Raw genomic sequence first — 12561 nt, 5'->3', positions numbered from 1 at the left:
TACCCATTGAGATCTATCTACCTACAAAGTTTCATGTTGGTATCCCTTATAGATTTAGAGTTATATCCTGGACAAGATTTTAATAAAAGGGCAGATAATTATATAAAGTTTCCTTTTAAAAGGAAAGGCTAGCTCAGTTGTGCCATCATCCCATCCCTTTAAAATTGTTTTTTTTTTGTTTCAATTTATTATCACAATTTTTTTGAATTACGGTATTTGTACATGTATATCATAAAGGGTTTATATAGTTTTTCTTTTCTTTTTTTTTTAAAAAAAAAAAAAGTTTCACTTTTAAAGGGATAGGTAGGGTAAGCCCAAGACTGGACAAGCACCTGTGCCCATATGTTTGAGCACCAGTGTTATGCATGCAAATTTGGACAAAAGAAGGATCAGAAGTCCACTGATTATAACTGAACAGGAACATGCTGACAATAACAGTAACAACTTTTTTTTGTAACTAGAACTCCGCGAGTCGGATGTGTCGTCTTGTGAACAATGTAGTTTAGGAGAAATGGCCAGGACAAAAATGAAATTTGAAAATCAACAAAGGGCAATAACTCAAAAAATAAGAAATGCAGAGCAGCAGTTTCTGTGCACTGCACTTCTTATCAATAAGATCTATCATCCTATTAAGTTTCAAGTCTAAAGCTTTTATAATTATTGAGAAATGGCCTGGACAAAAATAAAGTATGAAAATAAACAAAGGGCAATAACTCAAAAAATAAGAAATGCAGAGTACCAGTTCTTAGGCACTGCACTTCTTCTTAATGAGATCTATCATCCTATGAAGTTTCAAGTCCATAGCTTTTATACTTTAGGAGAAATGGTCCGGACAAAAATAAAGTATGAAAATTAACAAAGGGCAATAACTCAAAAAATAAGAAATGCAGAGTACCAGTTCTTGTGCACTGCACTTCTTCTTAATGAGATCTATCATTCTATGAAGTTTCAAGTCCATAGCTTTTATACTTTAGGAGAAATGGCCCAGACAAAAATAAAGTATGAAAATTAACAAAGGGCAATTACTCAAAAAAATAGAAAGTGCAGAATACCGGTTTCTTATGCACTGCACTTCGGGTCATTATAAGAAGCATGCATACCAAGTTTGAAGTCAATACAACTTATAATGACTGACTTATGCTCCGGACAAGCTTAAGGGGACGCCGATGCCGACAACGCCGACAAAAGTAACCCCTATATGTCGCCTTTTTCAAGGCGACACAAAAACGAATATTTTTTTGTCAAAAACGATTTGAAATCTATTCTCTATTGTATAAAACTAATAAAGAAAATAATCAATCGCAAAAATATGGTTACCTAAAAATACAAACATTGGCTCTCCCATGTGGAGATCTATCTATCATACTGAAGGGAAACAAGTGTGCACATTTCATTTCCACTTTTTTCCCAGAGAAAGTCATTCGTTTTGGCAGTTGCTAATTTCATTTATATAGCAGCTTTATAGACAAGTAAATGCACTAAAAGACTTTGTTACGTGGTACCAATCAATAAGCATGTATCAACTATGTTACACCTAAAATATCTATGATCACAGATATACCGCCAACACGTACAGGATGCGCTATCTGTAGATCAGCACGTGGTAAGGTTAATGATATGCATGGGCTATTTAAGATTACCTCACCAAGACGTTTAAACTCTACGTTAGAATTGCGTTTAAATAAAAGACTCAGTAGATCTAATTATAACTCGATCATGCACTAATATTCTGTGTGATTCGGTCACAATCTTTTGGTAAGCAGCTAGGACCGCCCTTTGGAGACGGAATACTACTACAGTAACCATTCTCTATTGTATAAAACTAATAAAGACAAAAACCAATTATAAAAGAAACTAACTTTTGCATCTTGAAAAAAAAATTGAGACGGAACCATTTCGTTTATAATTTATTTCTTCCTTCTACTTACGCTTTTATCCGATAAATCAAGTAAAAATAGAAATCCTATTTATATAAAGAAACTGGGATTAGCGAAGTAACTAAAATAGCTTAGATTTCCGTAATATTACTTCATCTGATTCCGCAGTATTACAGAATCAACCGAGAAGAGAAAGAGAAACAACAGTTACGTATTGTCCCTCTAGCCACATTATTACTGTCCCAAGAGAGGGGAAGGACAGACGGACAAGGCCGTGACTATATGCTCTCCCTTAGAGGAGCTTAAAAAAGCATTTACAGGTCAAAAGACGGTTTTTATTCAAGAGCCATTACTCCAATAATTATTCAACAAGAAAACCCATGTTATCTTTGCACATAATTGAACTACTGATCAATCCTGCAAAGTTTCATTGAAATTGAATAAGTGGTATAAGAGGAGTAGTCCGGACAAACTTTAAAAAAAAAATCACGACGTTAACTCTTGCTAAAATTATTGAACTGAAAAATGCCAATGAGTAACATTCCTATTTAGTTTGGATGAAATTGCAAAAGTAGTTTCTGAGGGAAGGTACAGCTTCTGTGTAGCTTGCAACACCAATAAAAACAAGGGTGCCATAGTCACAAAATACGCCCGTTTACGAAAAAGCTTTAGATGGAGATGGGGGCGTTATGGATAAGTGTTATCTAGCAAGCAAGTTTTTATTCTTGGCACTGTGTTGTTAAATGAACCTTAAAACAAATCAATAGGGAAGATATGCACAGAATGTGTGACCTTGACCTTGGTCGCAGGGACCTGAATTTTATGCACGGCACTCAGCCTCACAATGATGAACATTTGTGCCAAATTATATTGAAATCCCTCTATGCATGTAGAAGTTTTGCTCCAGACAAGTGTTTTTCTATGAGCTCTAACTGTGACCTTCACCTTTGACCTAGAGACTTGGTTTATGTGCAGGGCACTACGTCTCATGGTGGTGAACAATTCATATAAAAGTAACATTAAAATTCCTCCATGCATGTAGAAAATATGCTCCGGACAACATCTGGATATTTAATCATCTCCAGTGACCTTGACCTTGCAAATATTAACCTAAATTAAATGTGTAACACCTGTAGTCATGATAGTTACCATTTGTGCTACAATCCATCAATAAATGATGACTAAATGGTCCCTATAACCATCTTCAAATTTTTATCTGAACTTTGACCTCTATGTGTAACCTTGACTTTGGTCGCAGGGATCTGAATTTTGCATGCGACACTCAGCCTCACAATGGTGAACATTTGTGCCAAGTTATATTGAAAACCCCCTATGAATGTAGAAGTTTTGCTCCGGACAAGCGTTTTTCAATGAGCTCTAAGTGTGACCTTGACCTTTGACCTGGAGACCTGGATCATGCATGGAGCAATACATATCATGGTGGTGAACATTTCCATAAAGTATTATAAAAATTCTTCCATACATGTAGGAGATATGCTCCAGACAAAATCTGGATATTTCACCATCTTTAGTGACCTTGACCTTGCATATATTGACCTAAAGTACATGTGTCACAGCCGTAGTCATTATAATGACCATTTGTGTTACAATCCCTCAATAAATGATGATTAAATCGTCCCTAAACACATCTTCATATTTTTATCTTTTTTTAAACGGGCGTATAAAAAGTACATGTAATTTAATAACTAAAAAATTCTGATTTAAGATTTTATTCTAGGGAAATACATTTCATTACAATTCTTAATCTTTGAATGAGCTGAACTGATATTTACTTGAAAATTAAAATATAATTAAATTTCTATGAGAAAGTATTTACATTTGATAAGGTAATTACTGTATGATCTTTATGAACAAATACCAAGTCTACAGAACACCATAGTTATCACAGTTAAGAATCTTGACCAATGAATGAAACATGTGTAAATAAATGTTACATTCTTTAGAACATACTCAAGTCCAAGAAAGAGGATTATTTCATGCCCTTTGATTAAATTCTATTTTTAGAATTGAAAGTGAAAATAGATCAAGGGGAGTAATTGTGTAAGTCATTTATGAACAAAGTAATAACTTTGTTGTCTCCCTTTGATTAAATTCTATTTACAAAATCTGGATATTTCATCATCTTTAGTGACCTTGACCTTGTATATATTGACCTAAATTATATGTATCACAGCCATAGTCTTGATAATGACCATTTGTGTTACAATCCCTCAATAAATGATGACTAAATGGTCCATATACACATCTTCATATTTTTATCTGAACTTTGACCTCTATGTGTGACCTTGACCTTGGCCGCAAGGACCTGAATCTTGCACGCGACACTCCGCCTCACAATGGTGAACATTTGTGCCAAGTAATATTGAAATCCCTCTATATATGTGGAAGTTTTGCTCCGGACAAGCATTTTTCAATGAGCTCTAAGTGTGACCTTGACCTTTGACCTAGAGACCTGGTTCATGTGCGCGACACTGCTCCTCATAGTGGTGAACATTTATATGAAGTTTCATTAAAATCCCTCCATACATGTAGGAGATATGCTCCGGACAAAATTGGACGCCGCCCGCCCGCCCGCCAGGGGCGTTCCCATAATACGTCCCGTTTTTCAAACGGGCGTATAAAAACACTATGGTATTTAAGGGACATATCTCAGCAAAAAAATTACTCAAGCAGAAAACTTGTGCAATATGCTCCACACAAAAATACCCAGGTGCACAACTACACATGCTGATCAACATTCCTGTAAAGTTTCATGACTCTAGGCCAAATACTTTTTGAGCTAAATGCGACACAAAATACAGATGGAAGGAGGGATGGATGTATGGTTAAGGGTAAATCTAAATGCCCCCCTCCCCTTAAGTGAGGGCACAAAAATTCAGCTCCCCTTAAGTGAGGGCACAAAAATTCAGCTAAGTCGGTAAACAGGATGTGGATGAGCAACAGACCTGAAATTGAATCCTTCAGTATGGGACCAAGTGTTAATGCTGTTTACAAATATCAAGAATTGCTAAGAAAAATGTTACAAAATTTCCTACCATTGTCCATAAATGTTGAAAATTTAACTAAATATAACTAGAACTGCCACTATCATGGCGTGAATACCCCCGCATACCACTTTGTCAGAATCAACAGTGGCCATTTAGAGCTCAAGGACAACCTCCCTGCCAAATCTGAGGTTACTAAGCCAGTGCATTGCTAAGTTATGTATTCTACATGCTTATGTATTCTACATGCTTCAAATGTGAAAATGTCAAAACAATACATTGCGGACAGGACATTCTTTAGCAATTGAGAAGAAAAGCTTTTTATTTGTCAAGGTCCTGTGACCTTGACCTTTGACCCAGTGACCTCAAAATCAATAGGGGTCACCTTATAGTCATGATCAACATCCATGCCAAATATGAAGACTGTGGGTCAAAGGAATCTTAAATTAATGGGTGGACAAACTTTTTGAAGTCAAAGTCCCTATGACCTTGAACTTTGATCCAGTGACCACAAACTTTTTGAAGTCAAAGTCCCTGTGACCTTTGACCTGGTGACCTCAAAATCAATAGGGGTCATCTACTAATCATGACTAACCTCCATGCCAAATATGAAGACTGTGGGTCAAAGGAATCTTAAGTTATTGGGCGGACAAGCTTTTTGAAGTCAAGGCCCCTGTGACCTTGACCTTTGACCTGGTGACCTCAAAGTCAATAGGGGTCATCTACTAATCATGACTAACCTCAATGCCAAATATGAAGACAATGGGTCAAAGGAAGCGGACAAGCTTTTTGAAGTCAAGGCCCCTGTGACCTTGACCTTTGACCTGGTGACCTCAAAGTCAATAGGGGTCATCTACTAATCATGACTAACCTCCATGCCAAATATGAAGACTGTGGGTCAAAGGAATCTTAAGTTATTGGGCGGACAAGCTTTTTGAAGTCAAGGCCCCTGTGACTTTGACCTTTGACCTGGTGACCTCAAAGTCAATAGGGGTCATCTACTAATCATGACTAACCTCCATGCCAAATATGAAGACTGTGGGTCAAAGGAATCTTAAGTTATTGGGCGGACAAGCTTTTTGAAGTCAAGGCCCCTGTGACTTTGACCTTTGACCTGGTGACCTCAAAGTCAATAGGGGTGATCTACTTATCATGACTAACCTCAATGCCAAATATGAAGACTATGGGTCAAAGGAATCTTAAGTTATTGGGCGGACAAGCTTTTTGAAGTCAAGGCCCCTGTGACCTTGACCTTTGACCTGGTGACCTCAAAATCAATAGGGGTCATCTACTAATCATGACTTACCACCATGCCAAATATGAAGACTGTGGGTCAAAGGAATCTTAAGTTATTGGGCGGACAAGATTTTTGAAGTCAAGGCCCCTGTGACCTTGACCTTTGACCTGGTGACCTCAAAATCAATAGGGGTCATCTACTAATCATGACTTACCTCCATGCCAAACATGAAGACTGTGGGTCAAAGGAATCTTAAGTTATTGGGCAGACAAGCTTTTTGAAGTCAAGGCCCCTGTGACCTTGACCTTTGACCTGGTGACCTCAAAATCAATAGGGGTCATCTACTAATCATGACTAACCTCCATGCCAAATATGACGACTGTAGGTCAAAAGAATCTTAAGTTATTGGGCGGACAAGCTTTTTGAAGTCAAGGCCCCTGTGACCTTGACCTTTGACCTAGTGACCTCAAAATCAATAGGGGTCATCTACTAATCATGACTAACCTCCATGCCATATATGAAGACTAAGGGTCAAAGGAATCTTAAGTTATTGGGCGGACAAGAAAAAACGGACGGACAGCCGGATGGACAGACGGACAAGCTGATTCCAGTATAGCCCCCTTACAACTTTGTTGTGCGGGGGTATAACTAAGTCAGTAAACAGGAAGGGGATGAGCTTCTGCCCACAGTATGGGACCATGTGATAATGCTGTATACGAAATATGCAAAGGCTGTGATTAGTAGTTGCTGAGAAAACTGTTACAAAAATTTATTTTCTACCATTGACCATTAATGTCGAATTAAATTAGTTAACAGGAAGTGGATAGGCAATAGACCTTATTTGTTTGTTTGATTGGGTTATATGTCACACCAACACAGTATTGGTCATATGGTGAGGTTTCATGCATTATTTCAGACACGATACAGCAACTGAGTAGAAACACCGACGTTCCGTAAGCTAGCTGAATAGCTTCCTCACATAAAAGAATCCAAAGTCCCTGTTGGTATTGGAACCCACAGCGGTGAGAGGCAAGTGGTTTGAAGTCAACGACCTTAACCACTCACCCACGGATGCCCCTTAGGCAACAGACCTGAAATCGAATCCCACAGTATGGGACCATGTGTTAATGCTGTAGACCAATTATGAAAAGGCTGTGATAAGTAGTTGCTGAGAAAATGCTATCAAATATTTTTCCCCTGCCCGAAATTCACCATACTATAACCAGGGTTTGCACCTGTGCAACCAGGTCCAGAAAATGCCGACTTGGTACTGTAAAGTTTGGATGAAATTGCACTAGCAGTTTTTAAGGAATACTGTATGTGTATTTAAATTCGCTGAAGCAAATTTTCGCGGAAAGGTCCACTTTGGGGTCTATACAAATATTCGCGCTATTTTGAATTCGCGGAGGTGACTGCCAAAAATCATAAATTCGCGTAGACCACTCAGGTTAAAAAAAAGAAAATTACTGTAATCATCGTGGGAGTTCACAGTTATGTTTAATACCAGGTGTCAAACAATACTCTATTGTACAGAAAAAAGACATTGTCTAGCGGACAGATTATAGAAAACAAAAGAATGCCCGTTAACGTGCATAATTTTTCACAGTTTGCGTCATAAACGTCTTGACATCTGATCAGAGCATGTTTTGGTTTTTCTGAACAAACAATTAAAAAAACACAAACATAAACGATTTTAAATGATCAATAACTTGGAAAACAAAACACAATTACACAGTAAAGATTTAAATAAAAAGTGTGAAAGCATATCACATACTGATATACATTGTTCTATAGAAGCGCGAAAATATGACTATTAAGAAATTATTGGTGTAGAAATGTTCGCGCTAAACATGAATTTGCGGATCGAATGTCACCGCGAAGATCGCGAAAATTTGAAGCCCGCGAAAATTTCTACACATACAGTAGCCCTGACAAGTTTTGTGACAGACGGACTTGAACAGATGACTCTGTACAGGCGACACAAAAGCTATGAAAATGTAGGGTCAGTGGACAGATTGGAGAGAAATTTTTATAAAAGATAAAAATGCCAACTTACATTTCGCTTTTGTTGTACAATACTGAGACTGTGCAGATACTGATGAATTGTACATCACATTTTCTGTGTATACTTTAAACCAGTAGGTGGTTCCTGAAATAAATACAATTATGATATATTTGTTTTAATTTGAATTTAACTTTGTAATAATCCCTTTCTCCAATTTATTGAATTCTTTATTGCATAGTTTACCATAAAAAATGATAAATTAGAATGCTGTTATAGTAACAGTGAAAGTCATTTTAATCTGGTATATAATATTGCAAAAGAAGCTAGTGATAGCTAGTGGTAGGTAATATGAATACAAATTATGATACATGGTGATGAATATTAATATAAGCAAATACGAAAACAATTTTTGTGCCCCCACTTTAGTGGCGGGCATTTAGATTTACCCTTATCCGTCCGTCCGTCGGTAACTTCCGTTCTCTTTTGTGTCGCATGTAACTCAAAAAGTTTTTCACCTACAGTCATGAAACTTTACAGGAATGTTGATCAGCAATTGTGTAGTTGTGCACCTGGTTTTTTTGTCTGGATATTTTTAGTATTTTTAGACTTATTGCCCTTGACTTAGTAAAATTTTGCAATTTTCAACTTGTGTCGCATGTAACTCAAAAAGTATTTCACCTACAGTCATGAAACTTTACAGGAATGTTGATCAGCAATTGTGTAGTTGTGCACCTGGGTATTTTGGTCTGGATGTTTTTAGTATTTTTAGAGTTATTGCCCTTGAGTTAGTAAAATTTTGCAATTTTCAACTTGTGTCGCATGTAACTCAAAAAGTATTTGACCTAGTCATGAAACTTTACAAGAATGTTGATCAGCATGTGCAGTTGTGCACCTGGTTATTTTGGTCTGGATATTTGTAGTATTTTTAGAGTTATTGCCCTTGACTTAGTAAAATTTTGCAATTTTCAACTTGTGTCACATGTTACTCAAAAAGGATTTGACATAGAGTCATGAAACTTTACAGGAATATTGATCAGCATGTGTAGTTGTGCACCTTGGTATTTTCGTCTGGTTATTTTTAGTATTTTTAGAGTTATTGCCCTTGACTTAGAATTTTTTTTGCAATTTTCAACTTGTGTCTCATGTAACTCAAAAAGGATTTGACATAGAGTCATTAAACCTTACGGGAAGGTTGCTCAGCATATTTAGTTTTGCACCTGGGGTTTCCCTTGTGGATTTATCCAGTATTTGTAGAGTTATTTCCCTTGAATTAATAAAAACCGTTTTATTACATGTATGTTGTTATTTGTTCCTTGAGTGCTTGAGTTAGAATCAACCAACTTTACTGGAATAATGATCAACATCACTAATTACAGGAATATTGATTCACATCACTGTGAAGCTATGAACCTGGGACTTTGCATGTGGATTTTTTTCAGTTTTGTTAGAGTTATTGCCCTTGATTTACAATTTTCAATTTGCTCATGCATAGCTCAAAAAGTATTTCACTTGTAGGCCTGAAAGTTTACAAGAATGTTGGTCAGCATGTGTACTTATGCACCTTGGGGTTTGCTTGTGGATTTATTCAGTATTTGTAAAGTTCTTGCCCTTTACTTAGTAAAAGATTTTTAGTTTTCAAAAAATATTTGACCTAGAGTCATAAGATTGACAGAACAGTGGCGCGGTGGTTAGTTAGTTAGTATCTGTATATAAGTAGTGACTTAAGACATTCTTATAAGCATAAGAATGTGTAGTCACATGTTATAAAATGCAAAATGACTAAACATATGGTATTGTGGTGTCACAAAAACGAAAACTTAACTAACAAGAACCGGTTGAACAGGGTGATGCTCCCTGAGAAGGTTCTTGACACAGGAAAGTATAAAAAAAATGAACAAAGGGCAAAAACTCCAAAATAAGGCAAGGCGGAGTTATCTTTTTTGCACTGCACTTCTATTCAATGAGATCTATATATCTATAAAGTTTCATGTTGATATCACTTATAGTTTCAGAGTTATGTCCTGGGTAAAATTGAAAGTGTAAAAATGAACAAAGGGCAATAACTCCAAAATTAGACCAGGCTTTGTTTAGGTTCTTTAAGCATTGCAGTTCTATCCAATAATATCTAGCTACCTACAAAGTTTCATGTTGATATCTCTAATAGTTTTAAAGTTATGTCCTGGACAAAAGTCAAAAAGTAAAAATACACAAAGGGCAATAACTTCAAAATAAGGCAAGGCAGAGTAATGATTCTTAAACACTGCACTTCTACATAATGAAACCTATCTTTGTACAAAGTTTCAGGTTGATATCTCATGTTTCATGTTAATGTCCAGGACAACGTTCAAAGTGTCAAAATGAACAAAGGGCAATAACTCCAAACGTAGGCAAGACAGTGTTACAGTTCTTGTGCACTGCAAACCTATTTAATGATATCTATCTACCTACAAAGTTTCATGTTGACACCTCTTATGGTTTTAGAGTTATTGACACCTCTTATAGTTTTAGAGTTATGTCCCAGACAAATTTCAAAGTGTGAAAATAAACAAAGGGGAATAATAAAAAAATTAGGCAAGGCAGAGTTACAGTTCTTGTGTACTGCACACCTACTCAATAAGATCTATCTACCTAAAAAGTTTCATGTTGATATCTCTTATAGTTTTAGAGTTATGTCCTGGACAAAGTTCAAAGTGTTAAAATAAACAAAGGGGAATAATTCAAAAATTAGACAAGGAAGAGTTACGTTTCTTGTACACTGCACACCTACCAAATGAGATCTATCTACCTACAAATTTTCATGTTGATACCTCTTATAGTTTTAGAGTTATGTCCTGGACAAAGTTCAAAGTGTAAAATAAACAAAGGGTTGATAATTCAACAAGAGGGCCATGATGGCCCTGAGGTCGCTCACCTGTATATAGCCCCCCCCCCCCCCAACTTGGTAGACACCCATAAGAAGATGTTTCATGCTAAACATTTAAGCTCTAGCTCATTGGGCTTTTTAAAAGAAGATTTTTTTCAAGTTTTTACTATACACATATAGTTAAAAAGAATGGGGCCGGGCCAGTTTTGACCCAAGGGCTTTTATTTGAACAAACTTTGTAGACACTTACTAGAAGATGTTTCATGCTTAATATCTAAACTCTAGCTATTTGGGTTTTTTCAAAGAAGATTTAAAGTTTTAAAGAAAATCAATGACCCCCGGGGCGGGGCCAATTTTGACCCCTGGGCTTGTATTTGAACAAACTTGGTAGACACCTATTAGAACATGTTTGATGCTCAATATCTTAGCCATAGCTCTTTGAGTTCTTTAAAAGAAGATTTTTTTAAGTTTTTACTATATGCATATAGGGAAAATCAATGACCCCCCGGGGCGGGGCCAATTTTCACCCCAGGGCTTTTATTTGAACAAACTTGGTAGACACCCATTAGAACATGTTTCATGCTAAATATCTTAGCTCTAGCTCTTTGGGTTCTTTAAAAGAAGATTTTTTAAGTTTTTACTATATGCATATAGGGAAAATCAATGACCCCCCGGGGCGGGGCCAATTTTGACCCCAGGGCTTTTATTTGAACAAACTTGGTAGACACTCACTAGAAGATGTTTCATGCCAAATATCTAAGCTCTAGCTCTTATGGTTTTTTAAAAGAAGATATTTAAAGTTTTTTCTTTTGGTTGCCATGGCAACCAGAGTTCTGCATGGAATTAAATTCTTTGAACAATTTTTAAAGGTGACCACCAAAGGAACATTCCTGTGAAGTTTGGATGAAATTGGCTTAGTGGTTTATGAGGAGATGTCATTTAAAGTAAAAGTTTACGGACGGACGGACGGACGGACGACGGACGGACGCCGGACGGACGGACGCCGGACGAAAAGCGATCACAAAAGCTCACCCTGTCACTTTGTGACAGGTGAGCTAAAAATTAGGCAAGGCAAAGTTACCCTTCTTGTGCACTGCACACCTATCAAATGAGATCTATCTACCTACAAAGTTTCATGTTGATACCTCTTATAGTTTTAGAGTTATGTCTCAGACAAAGTTCAAAGTGTAAAATAAACAAAGGGGGATAATTCAAAAATTAGGGAAGGCAGAGTAACAGTTCTTGTGCACTGCACACCTACTCAATGAGATCTATCTACCTACAAAGATTCATGTTGATAACTCTTATACTTCTAGAGTTATGTCCCAGAAAAGTTCAAAGTGTAAAAATAAACAAAGGGGAATAATTCAAAAATAAATTAGGCAAGGCAGAGTTAGGATTCTTGTGCACTGTACATCTACTCAATGAGATCTATCTACCTACAAAGTTTCATGTTGATACCTCTTGTTGTTTCAAAGTTATGTCCCAGACAAGAAAAGCGGACGGACGGATGGAAATTTTTTTCGGGGAGCATAAAAATTGTCACAAGTGTCGAATATCCCCGACTCACGCTT

The 12561-nt window shown here is 36.7% G+C and overlaps 1 protein-coding gene across 1 annotated transcript in view; it reads right to left on the bottom strand.

The window, feature by feature from the left end:
* LOC132747501 (tyrosine-protein phosphatase 10D-like) overlaps positions 1-12561 on the bottom strand; it is an 85451-nt gene that overhangs the window by 34998 nt on the left and 37892 nt on the right. Inside the window, exon 8 of the mRNA XM_060736901.1 lies at positions 8176-8268. Coding sequence (XP_060592884.1) covers positions 8176-8268 — 93 coding nt within the window. The remainder of the gene's footprint in view (positions 1-8175; positions 8269-12561) is intronic.

The sequence above is a fragment of the Ruditapes philippinarum genome, unplaced genomic scaffold, assembly GCF_026571515.1.
Source record: "Ruditapes philippinarum isolate M1 unplaced genomic scaffold, ASM2657151v2 ctg287_1_1_1_1, whole genome shotgun sequence".
NCBI lineage: Eukaryota > Metazoa > Mollusca > Bivalvia > Venerida > Veneridae > Ruditapes > Ruditapes philippinarum.
This window is presented reverse-complemented; position numbering and strand designations above follow the sequence as displayed.